This window comes from Spermophilus citellus (assembly GCF_964194105.1).
Source record: "Spermophilus citellus genome assembly, chromosome: 19".
In the NCBI taxonomy this organism is placed as follows: Eukaryota; Metazoa; Chordata; class Mammalia; order Rodentia; family Sciuridae; genus Spermophilus; species Spermophilus citellus.
Genome location: NC_138201.1, coordinates 5,777,883 through 5,804,055, shown reverse-complemented (window position 1 = coordinate 5,804,055; position 26,173 = coordinate 5,777,883). Strand labels below are relative to the sequence as shown.

At 40.0% G+C, this 26,173-nt stretch overlaps 1 protein-coding gene across 1 annotated transcript in view; it reads left to right on the top strand.

Annotated features, from left to right (window-relative positions):
* CNTN3 (contactin 3) overlaps positions 1 to 26,173 on the top strand; it is a 335,296-nt gene that overhangs the window by 304,249 nt on the left and 4,874 nt on the right. The window contains exons 14-20 of the mRNA XM_081276337.1: positions 126 to 243; positions 1,048 to 1,206; positions 1,304 to 1,453; positions 2,980 to 3,050; positions 5,117 to 5,351; positions 7,239 to 7,354; positions 18,468 to 18,654. Of these exons, the coding sequence (XP_081132463.1) occupies positions 126 to 243; positions 1,048 to 1,206; positions 1,304 to 1,453; positions 2,980 to 3,050; positions 5,117 to 5,351; positions 7,239 to 7,354; positions 18,468 to 18,654 (1,036 nt within the window). The remainder of the gene's footprint in view (positions 1 to 125; positions 244 to 1,047; positions 1,207 to 1,303; positions 1,454 to 2,979; positions 3,051 to 5,116; positions 5,352 to 7,238; positions 7,355 to 18,467; positions 18,655 to 26,173) is intronic.

Here is a 26,173-nt window from a genome sequence, read left to right as displayed (position 1 = left end):
GTCTAGTCCCACTTTAGTTTTTACTCTAAATACAGATTCCGTCGCCATGTGTTTCTGGGCCATAGTCTCCAAAATTCTTTGTGTTTTATAAATAATGGTGTGTCCATCACCGGTTTTCCCAACAGAGTTCCTCAGGTGATCTAATGATCAGAAACATCCAGCTGACGCACAGTGGGAAGTACGTCTGCATGGTGCACACGGGAGTGGACAGTGTCTCCTCTGCCGCCGAGCTCATAGTTAGAGGTAACAGGAACGCCTCCTGGATTTCCTACCTTCACATCTTAGCTGATCATTCCTAACTGGAGGAAGAGCCGTAATGAGAGGGAATATGAACATGCAAATTATAGTGTTGATTTGAGTCCTCCCTCTGCCAGCAAATACGACAATTCAGATGAGTGTCAATTCAGAGAAACAAGATTCTTGACTCTGCCCTTCAAATAGCTCTCACTGTGACGGGGTTGGCTGCCAAGCTGATATGTTCTTGAGCATGCCATCAATCAGCATATGGATTAAATAGGAGAGAGAATATCGTGTGTGTGTGTGTGTGTGTGTGTGTGTGTGTGTGTGCGCGCGCGCGCAAATGCGTGTATGTCCTTCTAAGAGAATCAGGATTATTTATTCAGAATTCCTGAGAAAATTTTCCAACCTAAGCTACTATCCAGAGTACTATTGCTATTGGGCTGGAAAATGACCAGAGTGAATCATGAATTAAAACATCACTAGATAACAAGCTGAGAACTACAGAGGTAATATAAACCACTGGGTTTAAGGGAAAGTCAGTCTATCCAAAGCCAGGGGCACTGCATTTGGAAGGAACAGGAATCCTATATATAGTCACAATGGAGCATGGGGGATTATGGCCTTCTATCCAGATTTAAGATCTAACAATGGAAATGTGTGTCAGGGGATATTATTACTAGGTACCTGGACTTTGTCACTAAGCACTTTCTAAACGGGGACCGCATGGAGGTACTGAAGTGGTCACGGGACATACTCTTCACTTTGGTGGAAGTGGGTGACAGTGGTATGCGTACTCACCTTCTTTAGGTTCACCTGGACCACCAGGAAATGTGAAGGTAGAAGAAATCACAGACACCACAGCCCAGCTGTCGTGGAAAGAAGGCACAGACAACCACAGCCCGGTGATCTCCTATGCTATCCAAGCAAGGACACCTTTCTCTGTGGGCTGGCAAACTGTCACAACAGGTAAGGGGAGAGGCAGCCACTGTCCCTGCTTAGGAATGGATTTAGAGGCCTTGCTAGGCACCACAGACTCTGACAACTCTGAACTGCTCCTTTGTAGTGCCTGAGGTCATCGATGGGAAAACACACACAGCTACCGTAGTGGAGTTAAACCCCTGGGTGGAATACGAATTTCGGGTTGTAGCCAGTAACAAAATTGGAGGTGGAGAACCCAGTTTACCCTCAGAAAAAGTAAGAACTGAAGAGGCAGGTTAGTGTTTCTGTTTTCTGAGTAATGGGTGAAGAGATGTCCCTGGATGTGCATCTCCAGTTCCCTTGGCCCTGGTCTCCAGGCCCAGTGGGGACTCCATATCCATAATGCGGTGTCATAATTATCTGACTTTTCTAATGAAATCTGCCATATGGCTTTAGTCAACCCATGTAAGTGACTCTGATGTTGTGTGACATTTCCAGGAGTTCAGTCCCTCCTAGACCATCATTAGTGCATGTTGAGTGAATACATTTTTGTCATTTAAGGTTATAATTACTATCTGACATCGTTACCCTGTTAGCAGGGAAGAGCTGTTTTCATTTAAAACAAACATTGACAAATTGGCAAAACAATGGCATTTGGAATTTTTGCTGCTAGGAAATCTCATTCTGTCTCTGAGCTCAGTGAACACACACGAGCTCAAACAATTGATGGGTATTATATTTTGGCTTCTCAACTGTTCAATTAAGAAAGAATTATTGTTATTAATTTCCATGTAAGGCAACTATCAATCTAAATGGCTTTATGATCCTAAAATTATCCTAATTTTAAGACTTAGAAGTGGAATGCATACCCAGCATCACATTATTGAGACAGCTGAGGGGACGTAAACTTTCCTTTTCATAATCTACATATTAATTAATATTAACTAATAGAATATTTGAAACAGCAAGCTATTTATTTAGCAAGTCATTTTAGGAGCTAACTAAGTCAAGATAAAGTCAAAGGATACGTCTCAACATTTTAGAGATGCCGTTTGATTGGCACAGTGCACTTGGTACGTGTGGCAGGTACTAGGAGACATGGGGGCCAGTGCCTGCCTACAGACTGCTCATTTGTTCACACCGCACGTATTCAGGAGTGTCTACTGTGTGCTCAGCACTTTGCAGACTTTGCAGATACAGCTATGGGCACGACAAAGACCCACCTTCAAAGAATTTATATGCTAGCTGTGTCATTGAGTTTACTAAAGGAAAGTTCTCAGCAGAAGTGTGAAAGTCGATGCCTGCCTGAGGTTCATAAATACCTCCTACCAGGATGGGAGGGTCCCAGTCTGTATCCTTCCTCTACAAAGCCACTGTTGTTCTGAGACTCATGTCTCTGCTTGGAATAGCCACAGTTCAGGGTTCATGCTGGAGTGGTTTCCCAGCGTCCCTGGTGAATCCATTTTCCATATTTTATTAGCCTTCACACCAGTCACAATGTCCCTCTCAAATAACTTTCATTTTTATTACCTCTTGAGAGGTTTTAAATGTTTTATAATTTCAGGTAAAATAAAATCATCTGCTGACCTCACCCAAAATATTTTATAATTTCAAGCAATATAAATTAGGCCGTTACCCAAGGCATCTGTGAATGTATACATATGGGATATATACACGTGTGTGTGTGTGTGTGTGTGTGTGTGTGTAGTGTGTCAATGATGAAGCTCCTTCATGTATTTTAAAAGCAACAATGAGTCTTCTTTTGGATAAATATTGCTACATGCAAAGAGGGTTTCATCTCTTTCTCTCTGACCCACGCAGTTCCAGAAGTGCCTCCCTCTGAAGTCAGTGGAGGAGGCGGAAGCCGGTCTGAACTGGTGATCACCTGGGATGTAAGTGTCTGGGCAGCACTTCCCTCGTCAGAGTGCTCCTATTTTCATGATCCTTGTGGCCTCCTGGGTGGTGTCCATGCTGGTAGTGGTGCTGCAGGGCTGGTACTGATGGTGCTCCTGCTAAGGATGCTATAGTTGACGCTAGTGCTGGTAGCACTGGTGGTTCTGGTGGCAGTGGTACTGGTGCTAGTCCTAGTAGTGATGTTGGTGATGGTGCTGGCGATGCTGGCGATGGTGCTTATAGTGATGTTCCTGATGCGAAGAGTATACTGATACTGGTGCTGCTGATACTAGTAATGGTGTCAGCGCTATTGGTGGTACTGAACGTGATACTGTTGCCATGGTAGTGCTGGTCCTTGAGCTGGTGGCACTAGTAGTGCTGGAGGAATGGTCCTGGTGGTGCTGGTGCTCACAATACTCTTATAATAGTGTTGATGGCACTAGGGCTGGTGGCGGTCATAGCGGTGGTGCTGGTGATGCTAATGGAGGTGTTGCTGGGGGAATGGACTGGGGCTGGATCTACCAATAACACCCGTGCTGGAGGTGGCACAGGTGGTGGTGCTTCTGGTGCTGGTGCTATTGGTGATGCTGCTGCTGCTGGTGGGCCTGGCGCTGTTGTTGGTGCTTATGGAGGCGGTGCTGCTAATGCTGCCGAGAGTCGTAGGGTTGGTGACAGTGGTGCTGGGGATGGACTGGTGATGTGTGCACTGGTGGTGGTAGTGGTTGTAGTAGTGGTGCAATTGGTACTGGTTCTTTTGGTGGTGGGTTTAGTGGCACAGGTGCTACTGGTAGTGGTGCTGGGAACACAGGTATTCATGGTGGCACTGATGGTGCAGATGTAGTTATTCTGGTGTTGGTGCTGATGGTGCTGATGGTGTGTGTGCTCATTTTCATGGTGCTGGTGATACAGCTGGTGGCACAGGTGCCGCTGCTGGAGGTGTTGGTACTGGTGGTGTAGGTCGTTGTTTTGATGTTGGTACTATTGATGGAACAGGTGCTACTGGTTCTCATGTCTCCAGTGCTGGCGACACTGGTGCTGGGAATTGTGGTGCCTGTGTTGGTGGTACTGGTGGTACTATCAGTGGTGCTTGTGATGTGGGTTCTGATGCTGGCATTGCTATTGCTGCTGATAATGGTACCGCTGTTGCCACTGCTGGTAGCACCGGTAGCAAATATTTCAGTGCTAATCACTGTTCCTGTCATTTTGCAAAAGTTTTCTTATTTCATTCTTGGAACATTTATATATTAAAACACTGAGGCACAAAGATAGTAATTTGTACATAGACACCTGGCTGCTAAACAGAGGGTGAGAGTCAACTCCTGGCTGCTGACTCTTGAGGTTCCCTCAGTGCTCTCCCTGCATTCCTGGAATGTCCTGCTGACATCCCCACAGGTGCTTGAGTCTGTATTTCTTTCCTGACCATCTTTTATCCTTTGTTTATGTTAAGTTAGGGGGAAAATGTAATTAACATGTATGAAATGGGGGGGCTAGCACTAAATTTATTTATATTAATTGAATATGTTAACAAACAAATAAAGCATCATGAGCTTGTGATAAACGCCAATAGAATTTTTGGCATGAGTCCATGCAGCCTTGAGTTCAGTAAGCTGTATTTACTTTCTTTTGCTTTTCTTTTCTTTTTTTTTTTTTTTTTTTTTTTGCTCCTTTGTACTTAATCACTGTATCAAGGTGTGATTTCTTTCCATAAAACCAACACTAGGGATTTGAGGGATTTGATCATTTTTATTTGACTTAAAATATCTAGTATGTTATACTCAAAGTATGGGTTATTAGAAACCCAGACGTGGACTTAAAGACACTCATATGTCAAATAATCACTGAGAAGTCTAGCTCAGTACCTGGGTGCCTGTTAAAGAGTATTATATGTCTCTTAAAAATCAGCTGAATTAAATGTGCCCCTGGTGTTCCTCTTCTTTTTAAAATCTCCGACTTGATACTGTGAAGGTTATTATTTGATAATTCATAGGAAACACTAAGGATGAGGACTCATCACTTTGCTATGCCCTTGTCTTTAAGAGTGACAGACTGTGCATTTTCTTTACAGCCAGTCCCTGAAGAGCTGCAGAATGGTGAAGGTTTTGGGTATGTGGTTGCTTTCCGCCCTCTTGGGGTTACCAACTGGATCCAGACAGTGGTGACATCCCCTGACACCCCAAGATACGTCTTCAGGAACGAAAGTATCATGCCATTTTCACCCTATGAAGTCAAAGTGGGTGTCTATAATAACAGAGGTGAAGGCCCATTTAGCCCAGTGACAACAGTGTTCTCTGCAGAAGAAGGTGCGGGAAACAAGTTTGTATATCAATAAGCTAGTTGTGCTCAAACCTGACTAGAAAATTCTCTGTGGCTTTAGGGGTATTTTTTTTCCTCAAGTCAACAGTAATCAAACTTGTGGTTATGTCCCCAGGGCAGGTCATAAAGATCAACCATAACTGACTTGAAGTGTAAGACTCAAGAGACAGAGGATCTAACAATTGGTTGCAACCCTATTTTTCTTGGTTGAAGAATAAAATAGTCCCTGGAAGCTACACTAGTCCAAAGTTCTGTTGTGGTTTATGCAACTGAGAAAAGGACATTAGCAAGACTGAAAGCAAGGGCCAAGATGCCATCCAAGAAATGTACAATGTGAACCTTTGAGGGATATGAGTACCTGTCACTCTGGCCTAATTGCATCATTCTGCTGTGTACACACACACTTCACTAGAAAACCATTGAGTCATTCTGCTCTCCTTTTAAATCTGCTCCACATGCTGAGACATCTCAAGATCACTCTAGAAAATAATAGCAAACCACCATTTTATAGATGACAGCAACTGAATATTGGCCACCTCACGTGGTTCCACCTAACAAAGATGTCAGGGGCCAACCTGTATTGCATGGTTGCCATCTGCCAGGAGTTACCTAATTAGAATTTTCAAATGAAAAGTCTCCCATCTACAAATTAGGAAATGAAAGCTTGATGAAAGAGATGAATAAATCTGCCAAAACTCATGTAGAAAGAGCCAGGTTTTTAACCCAGGGCCATTGGTCTTAAGCATTCTGAGCTCATGCAGTATATCCCAGTGTCTCTCTTAACCTCAGAACTGGCAGTAAATTGAAAAAAAGAAAAAGGTCCACAGTTGTCATTCCTAAAAATAGACTCCATATTTCTGAGGACGGAGGACGGGCCACCCTTATTCTTGTCTTCTCATTTCCCATTGAGTTCTGAAAAGGATAAAAACAGGTATTATAGGCATCTTTGCAAAAGAAAGAGTCTTGCATTCATAGCCAGACCCCATTTCCAAGAGCTTCCAGGAATTACAAGGTCAGGTTGTGGGTCTGGGAAGTGATGGAAATTGGCCAGCGGGAGGACTTCAGACACTGTCTGCCCTCAGCATCTAGGGCCTGAGAACTGGCTGTGGGAAGTGGGAACAGACTCAGCCTTTGGCCCATTCTTGTGCCCCTCACCTCCCTTCCCCTGAATCATCCTTATCACTCTGAGGAGTTGGTCAAAGGGCTGTCTGTTCACACATAAGAAAGATATTTAGTCGCCTAAGAAAAAAATGAGGGGCTTGTTAGAAATACACTCAGACATTTCAGTGAATCGGAGGAAGACTTTATCATTGAGCCTTATGAGATTCCCATGAATTCCCCAAAAATATTCATTATAAGGGGGTGTCCTTACTGGAGATCACATGGGCATGTCTACCTACTCCATCAAAAGAGTCAGTATCCAAATTCACACTGCCCCTTGTGTGGAATTAGGCACTCAGTGCTTGCTGAGTAAATGAACTTTACTTGAACTTGACTTTGACTTTGTTTGACCCAAATAAGAAAGTAGTATAGGAGTTCCCAAGCAGCTGGTGTGGGGTGAAAGAGAGGGGAAAAAGGGGTAGAGAGAACAGAGGGAAGAAGAAAATACTGAGAAAGAGGTGCAAGGGAGGAAGGTACAGGTTGCTGTGGGCGCTGAGCAAGGAAAACCCCTGTGGCACTGTGGCCACCTCGTCCTCAGCAATAGATCAGTGTCTGTGTTTTCAAGACATGGTGCATGTTTTCAAATATTTTTATAGGATGATTATAAAAGTTTCACTTACGTTAAAATGCTTTCTCAAAAATAAGGACGTCAAAGGATTGTTTTAATCAACTGCAGAAATGATCATTGTTTTTCAATTTCTATTCCTAAACAGAGCCTACAATGGCCCCATCTGAAGTCTCTGCCCATAGCCTGTCTTCTTCAGAAATTGAAGTTTTGTGGAACACCATTCCTTGGAAGTTGAGCAATGGACATTTGCTTGGCTATGAGGTAAACTGACTTGTGTTTGTATGTTACCACGCTACTTTGCTTCTTTCACTAAAACTTCTTCTGAACAATGACAACTTACATGAATTCTGTTCTGGGTTGCTCTTTTCTTACCCACACATTGTGCCATCTGATTATTAGTACATACCTGATTTAACCCTGCCGGGGCATGAGTACCACCTTAGTTGGGGTGGAAAAGGAACAAAACAGTGAATATGAAAGGTAGTCAGGGGCACTGTCAGCCAGATCTTATGATGGACTGACTGAAAACCGAGGGTGAGAGTGAAAGGCTGTGGTCTTATTCATTGGATGGCTATGTCAGTAGAAAGTCACCTTCCTCTGGCTATGGTCTTCTGTCCTTGGTTGTGAGATTCTCTTCTGAATTCTAGAGAATTCAGCTGCCCGTAATATAACTTGTGTTTCCAGAGACCTTGATGTATGGTGGAATAAGATGAAATATCTAAAAGAGAGGGCATCATAAGACCTAATATAATGAAATAGGAATAGTTCACCTGAGCAAGAAGTGTTTGAAGAAGAAGGATGACCAGGCTTTACAGACTTCCAGATGGTAGGAAGGTTTAACCAGGACTTTGGAGGGAAAGGAAATGAATGTAGAGGTATACTGAGAACATTCCAGATTGAGCACAGCATTTTGGAGGAGTAAAGGAGTAGAGGCTGCGTACAAAACCAAGGTTACACTAAAGATGATGCCCACCAAGGCATAGGAGAGCAGGTCACAGATGGCTTTGAATGTAAGAGGAACTACTTGAACTGGACCCCATATTTCGTAGGGAACTGTGGAATTAGGAAGTGGTGAGATAAACACATTTTAAGATTTATCTAGCAATGCTGTTATAGAGGTCATGGTTGTGACTTTATCCCCACCACCCACTGCTGGCTTCTTAGGAAACTGCCCTCATGTGTAACTGCTGATTCAGTGGCAGACTAACATAGCCATATTAGCATGACACAGCCACGTACCCCTCCACTCCCCAATACAGTCTCCAGTGGTTGTATCCCAGTGACCACGTGACCAAAGTCAACTGGTCTGCACAGCGAGCTGACCCAGTCAGATTCTTGTGTGAGATATTTAAGTAAGGAATACAGAGGTTATAGTTAATGAGCATCATGTGGTCATATGTCAGATTTGTAGCCAAGTTCACACTTCTTAGGCCATTGGCATGTAGGAAAAAGTGGGTCTGCAAAGATGAGATAGAGAAGATCTCTCCCCACTTCACCCTCACAAGGAGAGAAACAAGGTCCCTACAACATCACAAGAGTAAAATAGAAGAGCTCTTTGACAACTGCCCAATTCTCAAGTGGACTTCTTACATCCTTTTTCATAGTGCTTTGTCCTTCTTGACAGTGAACCCCCTTTCTATCTGAGCAGCTTCAAGAGAGTTTCTGTTCCCTATAACCACATAGCATGGGCCTGAATAAATATTATCAAATGAAACAGAGACAGCACTGGAGCAGTAAGGCTCTGCATACAGGCCATTCAGGGGCAATAGCTGAATTTGTAATTGAAATTGAGCTCCCAGTTGTTGGTTCTTGGCTTTGTTTCTTGAGCTTTGGGAATCTTATTAACAAAATGAATGCCTGTACACATATTGTAGAGTGTTGACTGTGTGTTTTCTTCTAGAAGTTGCAATGTTCCTGGTCTTATTCCTCAGTCTTTATTCCACTTTGAGTGGATTTTTGTGCAGGATGAGACATAGACTTCTGTGTGGCAAAGGAAGTAACTAAAAACATGGAGAGGTGGGAGAAAGTCTTTGCCAGCTACTTCTCTAACATGGGATTAATAACAAGAATATATAAATAACTCAAAAAACTTAACACCAGAAATAAAAATAGGAATGTCCCAATCAATAAATGGGAAAATTGACTAAACAGACATTTTTCAGAAGAAATACAAATGGCTAACAATATGAAAATATGAAAAATATTAAGAATGTTCAACATCTTAACAAGCAGAGAAATGAAAATCAAAACTACATTGAGATTTCTTCTCACTCCAGTTAGAGTGGCAATCATCAAGAATACAAATAATAAATGCTGGCAAGGATGTGGGGAAAAGGTACACTCATATATCATCAGTAGCACTGCAAATTACTACTAACCAATTTGGAAAGCAGTATGGAGATTTCTCAATAAACTAGGAATAGATCCATCATGTGACCCAGATATCCCACTCCTTGGTATTTATCCAAAAGAACTAAAATCAGTATACTGTAGTGATACAGCCACATTAACGTTTATAGCAGTTTGATTCATAACAGACAAGACATGGCAGCAGCCCAGGTGTCCATCAGCAAATGAATGGATAAGGCTTTACTCAGCCTTAAAGAAGAATGAAATTACAGCATTTTCTGGTAGATGGATGGAACTGGAGAATATCGTGCGAAGTGAAATCAGCCAGACCTAGAAAGTCAAGGGTCCAGTGTGATCTCTCATGTGAAAGAGAAAAGGGAATTTAAAGAAATGAACACATGTGATTCTCCTCAGTGAAGGAGTTGGACTGAGACATGTGCCCACTGTGGATAATTGCCCTTTATGAGCCACAATGGCAGGATCATATCCCCAATCTGGTTGTACCTTGTGAAATACTGGAGACAAATGAAGGAGAGGTTACGTAGAAGAGAACTATGGGCTTATACGCATGGTAGGGGTCTTGAGAGTTGATGGTAGTTAATGGAGAGCATGAGGGCAAGGAGATGCTAATTTTTTTCCATATCAATTTAAACTGATAAGGACTCATCCAGGTAAAAATATTCTATATGAAAATGGAATGGTATCTCTTAGCCATGTCAGGAAAGAGTATTTGACTGAAGAATATCAAAGAATGCTAGTGGAAACTCATATTTTCTAGTTAAGGCTCTACCATTTTGGAATTAGACAGTTCTGCATTCAAAACTAGTAGGTTACTATATAAGCTCCACAAGGGACAGGGACTCTGTGTGTTTGTTTAATGATATCTCCCAAGTTCACAGAGCAATATCTGGCACATGGGTGACATGCACAAACTATGTGTTGATGGAAAAAATGCAGTTTGGGCTTTGCTATCTCACTGCTGCATGTTCTTAAGCAAGTTATTAAAGCTCTCCAAGGCTCAGTTAGAATAGAGTAACAGTCATCCATAACTCATAGCATCATTTGAGAATTGCAAGAGATAAAGCAGCCATTGTTAAAACCACCCTGAGAGACTTGAAGCTTCTGCTTTTTTTCTGTTTAGATATTAGGCTTCAGGGTGAGATTTCATTGAAAGAAAAAGAAAACTGAAAAGCAGCAAAGAGTAGAAGAATACTTTCTACTTTTCACAAGGAAAATACACTCCCCGAGTGACTCTCATGCCTGTTGCCACTAGGGTCAGAGGCAAAAGATGAGAAGGAAATGGAACTTTTCTTGGTATCAATTATGGGTTAAAAAGCATTGCACCTTGGGGCTGGGATTGTGGCTCAGCAGTAGAGCGCTCGCCTCGCACATGGGAGACCCTGGGTTCAACCCTCAGCACCACATAAAAATAAATAAGTGAAATAAAGTTATTATGTCCAACTACAACTAAAAAATAAATACTTTTTTTAAAAAAATGCATCACATCTTATCTATTTGTATAAAGAGTAGCAGACAAAATATCCAAATGTAACATGTATACTGTATTGAAAGGAAAAACAAGGATTAAAAATTTCTTCCCCAAGTGCTTGGTAGAATATATGAAGAGAAAGACAACAAGCTAAGAGAAAGCTGTACTAATTAGAAAAAAATCTTAAATAATTTATGTAATTCACCAAGTTAAAAATATGTCTTTTGTTCATTTCAGTAATGATTTAAAAATTAACCTAGAAAAATAAATGACTTAGCAGAGTATTTAATTATCAGTCCTGTGGCTAACTTTGTGGGTTGTAGTTTCCCCAGTTTGGCTTTAAAATCGTTAATATCTCCTGCCTTTCTCTCATCTTGGCGTGAGTTGATCGTGTGCCTCACAACATGCTGAGCACACATCATCATTAGCATCTAGACTAATTTTCTTTCTGATTTGACCAACCAGTAGTTGAGCTCATTTCCCTAGACTCCAATTTATTTCATCTGCTGTGCCTCTAAACTCAGGCTCAGATCTTTCCTGGTGCCCTTTTGGATAGGAATAAGAGAGGCAGACCCGCAAAAGAGGATCCAGAGCCATTAAGTTCATGGAGAGTGGGCACCAAGAGGAGAGAGCGCTAGAGTTCCTGCCTGGAATATACCATGGCTTTAAAGTCCTTTTGTGCTTTGAAAAAATAAACTCTAGTTCACAATAATCTATTCGCTGTTTCTATGAAGAACTCCAAATTTCCAAACAAAAAGAAATGATAACAAGATGGAAAAGATAATTACTCTGATTGATCTATGTGAGGTACATGCAGGCATTGAAGTATCACGCTGCACTCCCTAAATATGTACCATTACTACATGTTAATAAAAGTTAAACATTAAGAAAGAATAAACCCTGGGAAGAACAAATTTAATAAGCAAATGAAACAATTCAACATTTGTAAAATAGTAAGAGTTGCATATTTGGGGGGAACCGCATAGGATTATTTTTTTTAAGTGTGGCAGAGGAACTTAAGAAATGTAATATTTCAGAATGCCAAACCAAACTTTCTAGATGCCTTCCTCCAGCCTCCTGTTCCCACAGCTGTATGGAATATGCACAGGGCCTGATATTTTAATAAGAATAGAAAAAGATGTTAAATATTTGAGTACCTTTTTTTTTCTTTTGAGGATATGAAAATTCCACTTGAAGAAAAGCTATGTGCCCGGGGTCTCATCTCCTGCTGTCTTGCAGTGAATTCAATTCACTGTGGCATGAGTTGAATATACATAGGAAAATTGGGTACAGACAGTTGAGATATTCTTACATCAATATCAAAAAAGTAAAATGTGTTTAGGTGAATAAAAGGCAGACTTTGGGAGGGACAGAGGCTTGGTGATGCAGCAGGAGTGGTTTCCAATACCATGGAGACAAGCAGAGAGGAGAGGGTCCAGTGTGTAGCAGGCTTCACTCTGTGGGGGATTCTGGGAATGACCCTCACTGCCCATGTGCTGCTGGATTCTTTGTTAGAAGGTCCCTACTAAACCCTGGCACAGCACTATAAGTGCTGAGGAGTAAACATCCCAGTCTCTCCTGAGTCCTACTGATTAAACCCAAAGAGAAGTCAGAGGGCAAGGACGTACACAATACCTCTCCCCAGGCTGAGGGCAGAGGGAGGACAGACCTGGACTTATCTCCCTAAAAGACATTCAAATGCATTTCCCTCTCTGGCTTCTGCTGATTTAAATGTGCCCAATCTAATAGCTAAGTTAAAGTGTTCATCTCTCTAGAAATCTGTAAATACACATAAAATTATTTCAGTCTATTAAAAGAGTATTTCCAACTTAACACCTGTTTCCTTCAAGCCTAAAAAAAAGGTTCTACTTTTAAATACATTAGTTTTACAAACTATATTTCATTTTATGTTTAAATTAAATGAAAGATCTGATGCAGGGATATTAAGGAATACTTGGAGCAGGAACATTAGTTTGGGGAACAACCAAATTACTCACAGAAACTGAAATTATATTTTTAGTTTTGACATTCTTCAAGTTTGTTTCTGTTTATTTATCCAGATAAAAATATATTGACTTGTGAAATGGTTTTATTTTTCCAAAGGAAAAAATACCATATTATCTCATCAGAAAATTGAATTACCAGTGTTTATAGATGCAGAAAATTTGAGAACTTGAATACTGAGTTTGGTGGATCTCCATGGTCAGAGGAGGGAAACATTTTTAAACTGTTAAGACTGAAGCCGTTTAAGTCATGTAGTAATTCCACAATATGGAGGGTTCTATCCCTAGCCACCGTTCATCCATAGGAGACATGGTCCAGGACCCCCAGTGGTTGCCTGAAACCACAAACAGTAAAGTTCAACTTGTAAATTTGGCACAATAAAGAGATTATTAATAATAAAATAGAACAATTATAACAATATACTATAATAAAGATTTTATGAAAGTAATCTCTCAAAGTATCTTTGTGTATGTTGTTACCCTTCTTGCCCATTTTGAAAGAGGGCAGCTGAGACCACAGAGGGAAAACCCATGGATCAGGGGGACAGCTGTGTGTACAGGTTCGCTGTCAGCAGTAATGACCAGAACCTAGAGTCCCCTGCCCATCACGGCCTGCGTTATTGCTGTCTACTCTGTCAGGAAATGAGGTCCTTCCCTCCCAGGCCCCAGCCTCACCTGCAAACCCCCAACTCAGGGGCTCAGGAACAGCTCAGAGGAGCAAACTGGATCAGATTCTTAGGGATGAAGCATGGTTGAAAACCCAAGGCAGTCTTAACCAACCTCTCCTGTTCCTTTTATTGTTCCCTCACTAAATTCAGAGTTTGCACCATGAAAATGCCCATATCTTCAGCTCTGGAAAGATCTCAGCCATTTTTTTCCTCTGAGAGTTGCGTTTTCCTTCATCTCTCCTTTGGGAACTCTGTTTGGAACTTTGCATTCTGTTCTCAATGCCACAGCTTTGCTTTGGTAATTTTCATTTCTTTGTTCAGGCTATGTCCTGGGCTCATTAATTCACCCTTCCACCATTAGTCTATAGCTTTATTCTTATTACTGATTTCCTTAATTTTTTAATCATTGCATTTTTTCAGGTCTACAAGTTCTACTTATTGTTTTTCAAATTGGGCTGATCTTTTTTTTCTTTATCTCCTATTCTTGCATAATAGATTCAATCTTTTTTCAAACAGACTTGGACATTTTAGGTATAGTTATTTTATAATCCATTACTCATCAGTGTGGTTAGCTGGCCTGCCTCTAGTCGTATCTACACTGGCTTTTTTATTAACAGGGTGTGTCTTGTGTTTGGTAATGTGCGTCTCTCTGATCATCCTTTGCAGATGCCACCTTCATATTCTGTCAACTTTATATTCACCCTTTTCTGCACAATTACATTTTCAAAGTTTGTTCCTCCAACATAGACATCTTTCCTTCCCCATCCCTGTATTGTGATTGTGCCCATAAAAATCCAAATTAGCATAGAAATATTCTCTTCTCTCAGTTGGAGTACTTTTATTATTTAAATCCAGAACACAACTGAGAGGAAAATGGGATATTTGTCTTTCTTATTTCTTTAACTATTCCACCTTATTTAAAAAAATGATCTAGCCTTATAGAAGCATTTTTGAACAAAATTTCTTGGAACATAAAGGAATTCTTTCAGAAAATTGGCAATATTAGTGGCACGTCTCTGTTTCCTTATGTTTTAGTTACATGAATATTTATTCAGCTCTTTAAGGAAAGCTGTTTAAGAAGATTATATAATCAGTCTTCACTAACTAGTATCATGTTCAACTTTGTCACAATTTTTCTCTGTGTCTAAATGTTTCTAATACCTCTCAGCAACTAAGATCTAAAAATAAAGCTCTCCTTCTGATGCGTGGAGATTGGTTAAAGTACTTTAAAACATGCCGCTATCAAGAACTTTCAAGTACTTTCTATAAACGGATTTATAAAAAGAGATTCCACATTACCAATTATAAATTATGTTTATGTCTTCTTTAAATCAGTCTCCTAAGAACATTTTCTTAGGCAACTTGTGTTCAACCAGTTTGATATATCAGAAAAGGAACAACCCTGGCACTGGAACCTAACAGGGGAGGGAAGCTTGGGCGGTCCTGATTTTACCACCTGAATCCTCTCTGCTGCCGTCTTACAGTCATATTTATATGCTACCCCCGTCTATGCTCTATCCCAAGCTTCAGGTTTTGTGTCTAGTACACTTTATTATAATTATTGATCTGTATCATTCTTAGTTAATAACTAGACAATGCTCTTAGGAGCAGGGAAATCTTCTTATCATTTAGGGCTCATCTAGACCTAACAACACACAATGTTTTCTCTTGGTGAGTCTACCATATATAAAAGCTTTTAGTATCCATTAACAGGCTATTTGGCTATGGCGTTAGAAAAGAAACCATGCATCCACTTCAATGCTACTTGTTTGGGCTCACATCCTCCCTTTGAGATTCTTATTAAAACTAATAACCCTTCTCTGAGAGAAATTCACATAAATGCATCCATAAGATCAGCATTTTGTGTGAATATAAGGGTGCTTATCCTTCCATGTGCACATACATAGGGAGATTTTGATCTAGCACAATATATAATTTGCTTTCACTTATCATTTAGGACCTTAACACTCACCCAGTGGTGTTTTAAGAGAGAATAAGTTGTAGTGTGTTTTGTACAGATGACTGACACTTGTAATCAGCTGTGGCCCATGATTTTGTTTGATCAACACAGTATTGGTTTTGAACCAACCCTAAATTTAGGACATTTTACATGAAAATTAGAACTCTGTGGGCTGGGGATGTGGCTCAGCGGTAGCGCGCTCGCCTGGCATGCGTGCGGCCCGGGTTCGATCCTCAGCACCACATACAAACAAAGATGTTGTGTCTGCCAAAAACTAAAAAAGATAAATAAATATTAAAAAAATTCTCTCTCTAAAAAAAAAATAAAATAAAAAAATATTTAAAAAATTCTCTCTCTTTAAAAAAAAAAAAGAACTCTGCTTTTTTTTAAAAAAATTAATTAATTAAATCGAAAGTCTGTCCTCCTCCAATCAGGCAAAGCTGAGTAGCTCCATTATTAAAAATCTGCTCTGTCCTATGTCCAGCTTTCCAGTCACTTAAGCCTTCTTTCCTTTCCTTTTTCTTTCTTCTTTTTTCCATTTTGGCCACTGAGCTATGTTCTTAGTCTTTAAGTTTTTGGTTTTGTTTCTTGTGGTCACAAGCCTTTACCATTTCCAACATTCTGTGCACTCAGAATCAATTATTGCCAGTTTCATTGAGCTCAAATTGCTTTTTAGTTGTATAAGTTATAATAATTATTTCCTATTTTTATATTTTGCCTTCAACAGTAAAACATAAAGGCCAGAACAAGGTGGCCATATACTGCAATGAAGAGAGTAGAGCTGGGCATGGTGGGCACACCTGTAGTCCCAGCAGCTCGGGAGGCTGAGGCAGGAGGATCACCGGTTCAGAGCCAGACTTAGGGACCACAAGGCATTTGGCAACGTAGTGAGACCCTGTCTCTAAATAAAATACAAAATAGGGCTTGGGATGTGGCTCACTAGTTGAGTGTCCCTGAGTTCAATCCCCAACACCAAAAAAAAAAAAAAAGGAGAGAGAGAGAGAGAGAGAGAGAGAGAAGAGAAGAGAGAGAGCGCAGAGATTGTCTATATTTATAAAAGTAAGAAATATGCTTATGCCCTTGTGAGAACCTGGTAGATCTGCTGTCGTGTTAACTATGTGGCCCCTGCTTTATATCAGCAGATGGTAATACCAAGTCTTATCTACACAAAGAATATGTACACTTTCCTAAACCATTTATTTGCATAAATTTTTTATTTTACTTTGTTTACTTATAGACAATCTGTATGTTCAAAAAAGAAAGCACACAAATTTTTATAGTAAAATAACTTATAGTGTGAATTGTAAGTACTTAAAAATGTATTTTTCCTCCCTTCAGCAAATATTCTCTTATATTCATATTTTTTCACCATGTTTGTATATCTTTCTCTTAATTAATTAATTTATTTTAATCAGGTATAAATGACAGCATTGATTCATTGTCCACAATTGCAGCACAACTTTTCATTTCTCTGTTTGTACACCATGTAGCATCACACCATATGTGCGGTCATACATGTACCTAGGGTAATGATGTCCATTTCATTCCACCATCTTTCCTGCCCCTATACACCATCCCTACCCTCTCTCCCCTTTGCAGGACCAAAGTTCCTCCATTTTTCCCATGCCTTCCCCTCTCTGTTATGGATCAGAATCCACTTATTAGAACATTTAGCCTTAGGTTTTGGGGATTGGCTTACCTCACTTAGCATGATATTCTCCAACTCCATCCAGTTACCTGCAAATGCCACAATTTTATTCTCTTTTAATGTTGTGTGTAATATTCCATTGGATATATACACCACAGTTTCTTTCTTCATTCATCTATTGAAGGGAATCTGGTTTGGTTCCACAATTTAGCTATTGTGAATTGTGCTGCTATAAACATTGATATGGCTGTGTCCCTATAGTATGCTGTTTTTAAGTCCTTTGGGTATAAACCAAGGAGTGGGATAGCTGGGTCAAATGGTGATTCCATTCCACATTTTCTAAGGAATCTCCATACTGCTTTCCAGATGGGTTGCACCAACTTGCAGTCCCACCAGCAATGTATGAGTGTGCCTTTTACCCCACATCCTCAACAACACTATTGTTTTCTGTATTCTTAATAGCTGCCATTCTGACTGGAGTAAGATGAAATCTTAGAGTAGTTTTGATTTGCATTTCTCTAATTACAAGACATGTTGAACATTTTTTCCTATATTTGTTGATTGAATGTATATCTTCTTCTGAGAAGTGTCTATTCAAGTCCTTAGCCCATTTATTGATTGGTTGGTTGGTTGATGTTAAGTATTTTGAGTTCTTTATATGTCCTGGTATGTCTAAGATCACTTTGCATGGCCCAGGATAATATATGAAAAATATTTTAATGCCCATTCCTATTGAAAATCAGCCCTTTTAACTACTTTTACTCCCTCTGGTGCAGCTCTGTGTGCACTGTTAGTCACCTGACTGTGGCTGGCACTGCAGGACAGTCAATCTAATAATGTTTTCCTCTGACAGTTCACTTTCTTCCAGGAAGGAACCTCAGCTGTCCATAGAGTTCATGCCTTTCTGCCAGTGTTCTGGACTTGACCTTGGGCTCAGTTGGTTAAGGGTTGAGAAGGCAGGCAGATTTCCCCTTTCTTCTCCCATTGTGATATCATAGTCTGATCATGCTCAACACTCTGAATTTATCTGCTCTGTCTGTGTACATGTTTGTCCTCCTTATCCTCCTAGGGTTCCTTTCCTGTGTGTACACTACTGTGCCACAGAGCCCAATGCAGCACCTGGCACAAGTAGGTCCTCTGGAAGTATTTGTCAAATAAAGAAGAAAGTAAATCGCAGTCCTCATTTTAATGAAAACTACAGAATGAGGAAGGTGGTGCTGGGTCCAGCCTTCTCATCTGGTGCATCTTCCTCACCAGGTGCAGTACTGGGTCAGTGGGGAAGAGCAGGAGTCCTCAAGCAAGGTGAGAGTGGCTGGAAACGAGACCTCAGCCAGGCTCCGGGGACTGAAGAGCAACCTTGCCTATTACGCGGCTGTCCGGGCATACAACAGTGCAGGCACCGGCCCCTTCAGTGCCACAGTTAACGCGACCACCAAGAAAACCCGTATGTATTTTCCCACCTTTTGAATATCTAGGAAAATAGTCTGTATTAAAAATGATGGCATCCTTCAACATTTGCAGTGGACTAGTTAGATCATTAATCCCACTGAGTGATATAAACCTGGTCCAAACCCTTACTCAAGCCCCACATAGTCTAGTCTTCATGATAGCCCTGAATATTTACATGGAGGCTCCATATGAAAATGAATAAGCACCTTTTGAAAAATCTTATGGTGCACTGTTCTTTTTAAATGGGATGCATTTCAATGTGTTCATTTCCATTATATTTTAGTTCCCTCAAATCTTGGGTGTTATTGATAAGCAGAAATAAGCTTAATACCAACGATTTGGAAGTGGTATTTTTTTTTTTGTTCTTTAATTTTCTTTCTAACATTATTCAAAAGATGGCAGTATACTTTTAACAGGTAATGCTCAGGAGATTCTGGTGCACATGTAGATATTGATACTTTGAAAACTGAATCAGAGATAGCTGTGTCACCTTCAAAGCTGAGTTTCTGTTGGCTGTGTGTTCACAGGTAAACTCACCTGCAGTAATGAGCAGTTATGATTTAAGTAGCCTATGAGAAATCATCGGTTTACATTTTGGAGTGTCCCACGTAAATTTCAGTTGGAATGTTCTCATGATGCCCAGCTGATCGTGGTGTCTCATTGCTGCTCTATCACAGCGCACCTATATGGGTGTGTTGTTTATTCTTTTATAGCCAAAAATGACTGAGAGTAATGAGCCAAGCTGTCCATGCTCAGTTCCTTCTTATTTTCGTTCTACAGGTGATAAGAAAGGGGAGTGAAGAAATTAGGGGATTTTAGCACATTAATATTTTTGCTTGCAGAAAACCATTTCCTTAATTTATTTTCAAAATTTACTCTAGTAAATGTATCTGCTTAACTGATTTTATGAAGGAGTGAGGCAGTGATTATGTTTCATCACCAATTTCATTAGTCCAGTCCTACGTTCATATATTATTTCCAATTTTATTTGAAAGCATACATTTACTGGCTAGAATGTCTAAGAACTTTAATTACATGAAGTTGGATATAATGGGCCAGCATTGTTATTGATAGTTTAAAATATATATATAAACATAATCCTACTGCTTTAGATGTTAATAAATAAGCATCAATTTTATCAGGGAAGTTTGCACATTTATCTTTGTATTATGTATAAGGGGGAAAAGAGCATGGCTGGTAGCTTACCAGCATAATGAATATCACAGAGCAAAAGTTTAGCAACAAAACATTTTAGTATCTTCATAAGCAGCAGCTCATATGGCAATCATGAGGGAAGGCTAACCAATATCATGCATATCATGTGGCTGCTCTTAGAAAAAAAGGAGAACATTGGTTTGGAAATACATACACTGAAAATGTTCTGTATTTACAACTTTTTACTAAATATGTTTGTCTTTCCCAGTAACAGTTCTGAATTAGTAAAACATATAAATACACCATTATTTATATATTGAAATTCTGATTGTGAAGATGTATGCAGACAGCTTTGTTGAGCTCTTTCTTCAGACTTGATAATCAATGTGGTTACTCATTGGGAAATATGTTCGCACAAGATGGTTTAATGTCATGATGGAATTGGTGAAAAACAGTGAATTGGGAAGACAGTTCACAAAGGAAGAGGCCGATTATAAGTTAGTGAGAATGTAACAATAACATACAATGAATGAAATAAAATTGCAAGAAGGAAAAAAGCTTTTATAATTTAGATATAGCATATAAATAACCAATTTAAAGTAGAAATTTGTCCGTAACAGTGATAATGATAATTATACTATGAATGACTAATACTTAGTGAGCAATTTCCAGTCACAGTTCCAAGTACTTTTCCTGTATTGATTCTTAATTCTCACAGTGACTGCATGGCTTGGAAGTGGTGAGGATCCTCACTCTAGAGATGAAAGGGCTGTGGCACATAGGGCTAGATGACTTTACAGAAATAGCAGAGAAAGTGGCAGGACAGCCATACAGACCCAGAAACGCTCTTAACCACTCCTCTAACCATATGATTAAAATATTCATGACTCATGTGGTGCTAGTATCTATTTTGAGTTTGCTCTGTGCTTAGGAGCTGGGTAAGGTAATCACAGATAGACAGGGTTTCTATGCTGATAGATCAGTCCTCTGATAGGAATTTCAACAACTGAATAAAATCTCTTCAAAATTATGCCCTCCTGGTGCTTCAATTTGCCTACACTCTACATGGTGACCTGCAGATGTTATTAAGGAAAAGTTTGCTACAATGTGTGGGAAATCCATAAAAGATCATTAAAATCCCTGGGCATATTAAACTGTACATTTAATTTTTAAATTTTATGTTAACAATTGTTCAAACATGTGCCAAAGTAGAAGTAAAACCGACTCTTAAAACTATTCCTACTAATCATCCTAACCTTTGACATGGTCCAGCTCTGAATCCTGTTTAAGAATTATAGTAATGCGCTTGTGAATATTACTAGGAAGAAAATGATCTGTATCCCTGGTGCATAAAGAATTAAGATAGCATTTTTTTTTCACTTGCTCTCTTTCTCCCCCTTCGATGTGTCACCTTTGAAGGGAAAGAGTCCTTCCAAACTCACTCACCAGTCCAAACCTAGCACTCATTATCTGTGGAAAGGCTGGCTGAGTGGATGAATCCTCAAAACCTAGGTCAACCTGGAAGTACTATCATTAATTGGATGAGCTTCTTCTTGTCGACACATTGCAAATTCAGAACACACACTGCAGCATTTTACCACCTTGCTTCCAAGGTGCAACTGTCACCTACTCAGAATCCTGGAATTCTATATGCAAGGCTTATATCAGCACAGAGCATAGGTGATATTTCTGATTAACGTAAAATAACACAAGGATTCTCAAGGAAAGTACTGTAGCTTCCATTAAACACTTAATTTTTTTGATATCCAAATACTTGGGCTTTTTAAAAGCATTTTTAAGTTAACATTGATTGGCCTCTTGAAGTAATCTAAGTTGTGTTTCTGTCACATGCAACCCAGAGAGTGAGCTCTTGACAACATCGTCGTCAGTGAGGCTGATGAGGAATAGTGGCAGATGGCTTCAAAATGGTGAAATGTCGTTACTTTCTAAAAGGAGACTTTGTCAGAGTTTCACATCCAGAATTCACAAGAAAGAATCTGTAGGACCAATATTTTGCTTTGCATAACCGAAAATTCAAGAGGTAACTGTGGTTGTCAATGTGGATGGATCCAGGCCCTCGACATCCTCAAGAATTATCTAATAAGATCTCAAATTGAACATTTCTTAAATTGAGCTCTCGATTGCACTCCCAGCCATTACAAACCTGTGTCTTCTACAATTTCAGCAAAAGCAACCCCCATTATTTCAGTCCCTTGGGCCAGCGGATCCCAGTCGTCATTAATGCTCTTTCTCTCATACCCTACAATGGATGCAGTATCTGACTTTAAATTTGCTGAGAATCTACCACTTACTGCATTCACCCTAGAACACACTACCCCATCTCTCCCATGGATCAGGGTATTGGCCTTTACTGTCGAGATGTTCTGCCCTGGGTCAGAGTGATCCTAAAGGTGTCACACTGTTGCTCAGACCCCTCCAGTCCCTTTCCGTCCACTCTTTATATAAATCCTTAAAATACCCAAAAAGGTCTTCGACAATCTGTCCCCCACTTCCTGTTCCTGCTCATTTTCTCCTGAGCCCACTTGCCATTCCACTTTTCCTGCGGGTCCTTGATCTTTGCTGTCCAGATGGCCAGGAGACACTCCTACCTCTCTTAGGCCCTCCCTGCAGTATGTCCTCAGTGCCCCCTGAGTCCATATTTAATCAGCAGCCCTGCATCTCCTGATATCCCCTTATCCTGCTATGTTCTGGGGCACCACTTAGAGCCACGTGCATACCACATCTTGCATGTGGTCATCTGATTGCTGCCCCCCCCCCTTTGCTGGAGTCTCATCTCCTTGAGGCATAGACATTGCCAGGTTTGATCATTATTTAACTCCTGAGTTCTCCCAAGTAATCAGAGCTGCTGCCCAATGAGTATCTGTTCAACAGTGACTCTCTCCAGGTCTGTTTCTCTTCCTGGTGGAATCAGTTTAGTTTAGTTCCCTCTTCAGGGTAGCAATATTCCTACCAGAATCTTAAGGACTGTTTTCTATCATCCGAACACTCCGGGGAGAGTGGGAATCTTAGTTTCTGAGTTTTGGATGAGTCATAAAGTAGATGTTTCTGTTTCAAAACATGGTATCCATTTCCTGTGATCCAAAGATTTAAGTCCATTTATAATACTTTAAGTGATTCTGAAATGAATCTTTCTCCATGTTGGACAGAAAGTAGCTTTTGATTACTTGATTTCTGCCCAGTGCCACATTTTTGGGCAGCTTGCTTACTAATGTTGATGATCATCTCAAGGGAAGTCCGTGCCGAGTGTATTTTTCAGCTACTGCTGACAGCATTCCCTTTCATGAAAGTCATCTTATTACCATCAGGTGTCCAAGAGAAGGAGCTGAGAAACATACTGAGTTTTGTATAATTAATCTCTGCAAGCATATGTTCTTGAAATCCCATATTTTTAAAGGAAATGCCAGGTACAGTCACCAGTATGGAGATATTATCCCTGAAAACTCCACACAACAATGTTCTTCAGATGAACAACCTCTATTTTTTATTATATGGAGGAAAACATATTTACTATAGAAAATTTTGGGGGGAGAAAATAAAATTACCCACAATCCTATCCTATCGTGCAGAAATAAGATCATTAAAATAATTTGTCTTTTCCTCTCAGACTTGTGTTCCATGGATTATTTCTCTTACAAAAAATCTCTCTTGAAGGTTATGCTATGTATTTAGTTACCTGTGTATCATAGTACTATATCTTATTCTTTTGTGATAACACCCCACAAATTATTTAGTCATTTTCCTATTGTAGGAATGTCTTATAATCCTCACTTTATTCGGTCTTAGAAATATCATAGTGTCCACTTTTTGCAGGCTGAGTTTACAGAATAAGTAAATTGATAGGGCTGATATTGAGGAGTGACAGTCAACCCAGAGGACCTAAGAAAAACCCTCCAAGATAAAACTATTTTGTTATGTAACATTTTAAAGTATCCACATAATCTTATAGCCTGCCACTCAGTGTTTCTACAAATCTTAGGAGATGCTGCCTTTATACAAAATAAATTCATTTGTTGCCACATTTTCTGTCTTAGCATACTGCCAATAATAGAAATTGAACTGACAGAGAAAAAAATCTATAGGATATGATTGTTGACAAATAATTCCCAAAAATATTCAAAATGCAGACCACACATCGAGTTAGGCCCCAAAATATTTGGAATTGAGTCAGCCTATTCTGGGTTGTGTTTCTGCACAGAATAGAACAGTAAAATGAGAAGTCTTAGGAGGGATGCGCTGTCGAGATCCCCTGCCCATTCCCACTTCACACCTGCTCTGTGCCTTTGAAGTTCACAGTGCGCCTTCAAAGCTCTGTAGCCTACTGGCTGTATCAGTCACATAGGGCCAGTTCAGTGCAGTTCTACAAGTCCCTACTCCTCAATGGCTTACAACTAAAAGAGTGTCTCTTTCCTACTAGTCACCAAATGTTGATCATGAGTGAGATTCAGACCTGATCTGTTCCATCTTTACTCCATGACCCAGACTGCAGGAACAGCCACCCTCACTGATGTGCTGGTCTCATGGCAGAAAGAAGAAAGGCCAGTTTAGTTCCCAGCACCAAAAAAAAAAAAAAAACAGAAAGAAGAAAGGCCAGCCACGCCCTTCCACTTTTTTTTCTTAAAAGTCCCTCATTGAAACCACCTGTTTCTTATTTGCTCATATTTCACTGGTGGAAGCATATCCGGTAATGAAGCCTGACGTCCCCATGATGCCAAGGAGCAGGGTGGTGCGTCCTCTTCCCAGAGAGGGCAGCAGGAGCCCCACAGCCCCACATAATGCCAGGTAGAAAAGCATAAGGTCATCAGGGTCCAGAATTAAACAGAGCTGTTTTGAATCCACATAACACCCCTTCCTAGTTAACTATCTTAGGATTATGTTAAAATTTTTAATTGTACTGAAGTATATTCATAAGTTGGAATTTACCATCTTGGCCATTTTTTAATGCACATTTGCAATAGGGTTAAAATAGGGTTAAGGGCACTGATGCAGCTGTGTGAGATGGTCAAGACCTTCTCCACTGCACAGAACTGAAGCTCTCCATCCTTGAGACCAGGCCCCATTCCCCTCCCCAGCTCCGGGCAACTGCCATCCTACTTTCCATCTCTGAATTTTACTATTCCATGTTATCACATATAAACAGAATCACACAGTATTTCTTTGTATGATTGGCTTATCTCACCTAGCATAATGTCTTCCAGGTCCATCCATGTTATAGCACATGTCATGATGTCATTCCTTTTGTTTTGTTTTTGTTTTTTGGTACCAGGGATTAAACCCTGGGGTACTTATCCACTGAGCAACATCCCCAACCCTTCCTACATTTTTTTTTTTTTTTGAGACTGGTTCTCAATAGGTTGCTTATAGCCTTGCTGAGTTGCTGAGATTGGCTTTGAATCTTCAGTCCTCCTGTCTCAGCCTCTGAAGCCACTGGGATTACAGGCATGGGCCACCATGCCTAGATCTTCATTCCTTTTAAAGGCATATGCATATAGCCCCCTTTTGTTTATCCATTCATGTGCTGATAGGTTGTGAAAATGATTGTGTTAACCTTTTCATTGTTGTAAATGAACATGAGTGACAAGTATGCATCTTTGTTTATTAACTCTGAGTTTTACAAATAGGCACCATGACAATGCAGGGAATTTTAAAAAAGAACATTCTGGAATTCCTAACACATTATGGACATTTACTATGCGTTTGTTACTAGCAACAATGGAATTTTGAAAATGGAAGAAAGTTCATCTGGCCCAGAATCTCCCACATAGTGTCATTCTTCCCTGTCATAATAAGGCAGATGATTATTCATGTGATTATAAAATTCTAAGTGAAATATTAGTTTAATTTACTTTAAATACTATCAAACAATGTAACTAGCACATCCAGCTCATTATTATGTGAATGTTAATGTTTAGAATGAGGCTGAAATAAATGTTTATGCTTTTAAACAAGTGCGTTTTTCAAAAATAGCAAAATGGTCAAAATGGAACATGTCTCTCTGGTGCTCAGGAAACACTGATATGATTTGAAAAGAGCTTTGAAACCCTCTATTTTTCCCTCTTTCATTTTTCAGATTTTTTTTTCTTTTTGTCATTTCAAAGAGTATTCATTTCAGGCTGAACTCATTCAAGTGATCTATTTTGGGACTCACACAAGACAAATCCCAATTTTCAGTCATATGTTCTGCCAGCCTGCTGTTGGGGGTCAGTGTATTTACCCAAAATTACTGAAACTCTCTATAACCTGTAAGCACCCATATTTTGGTAGGCCAAACCATGCTGAATGAAGGATGTTTTCTGAGCTGCATCAAATCAAGCTGTCCTTTTAAGGTGCTGTCAGCCACA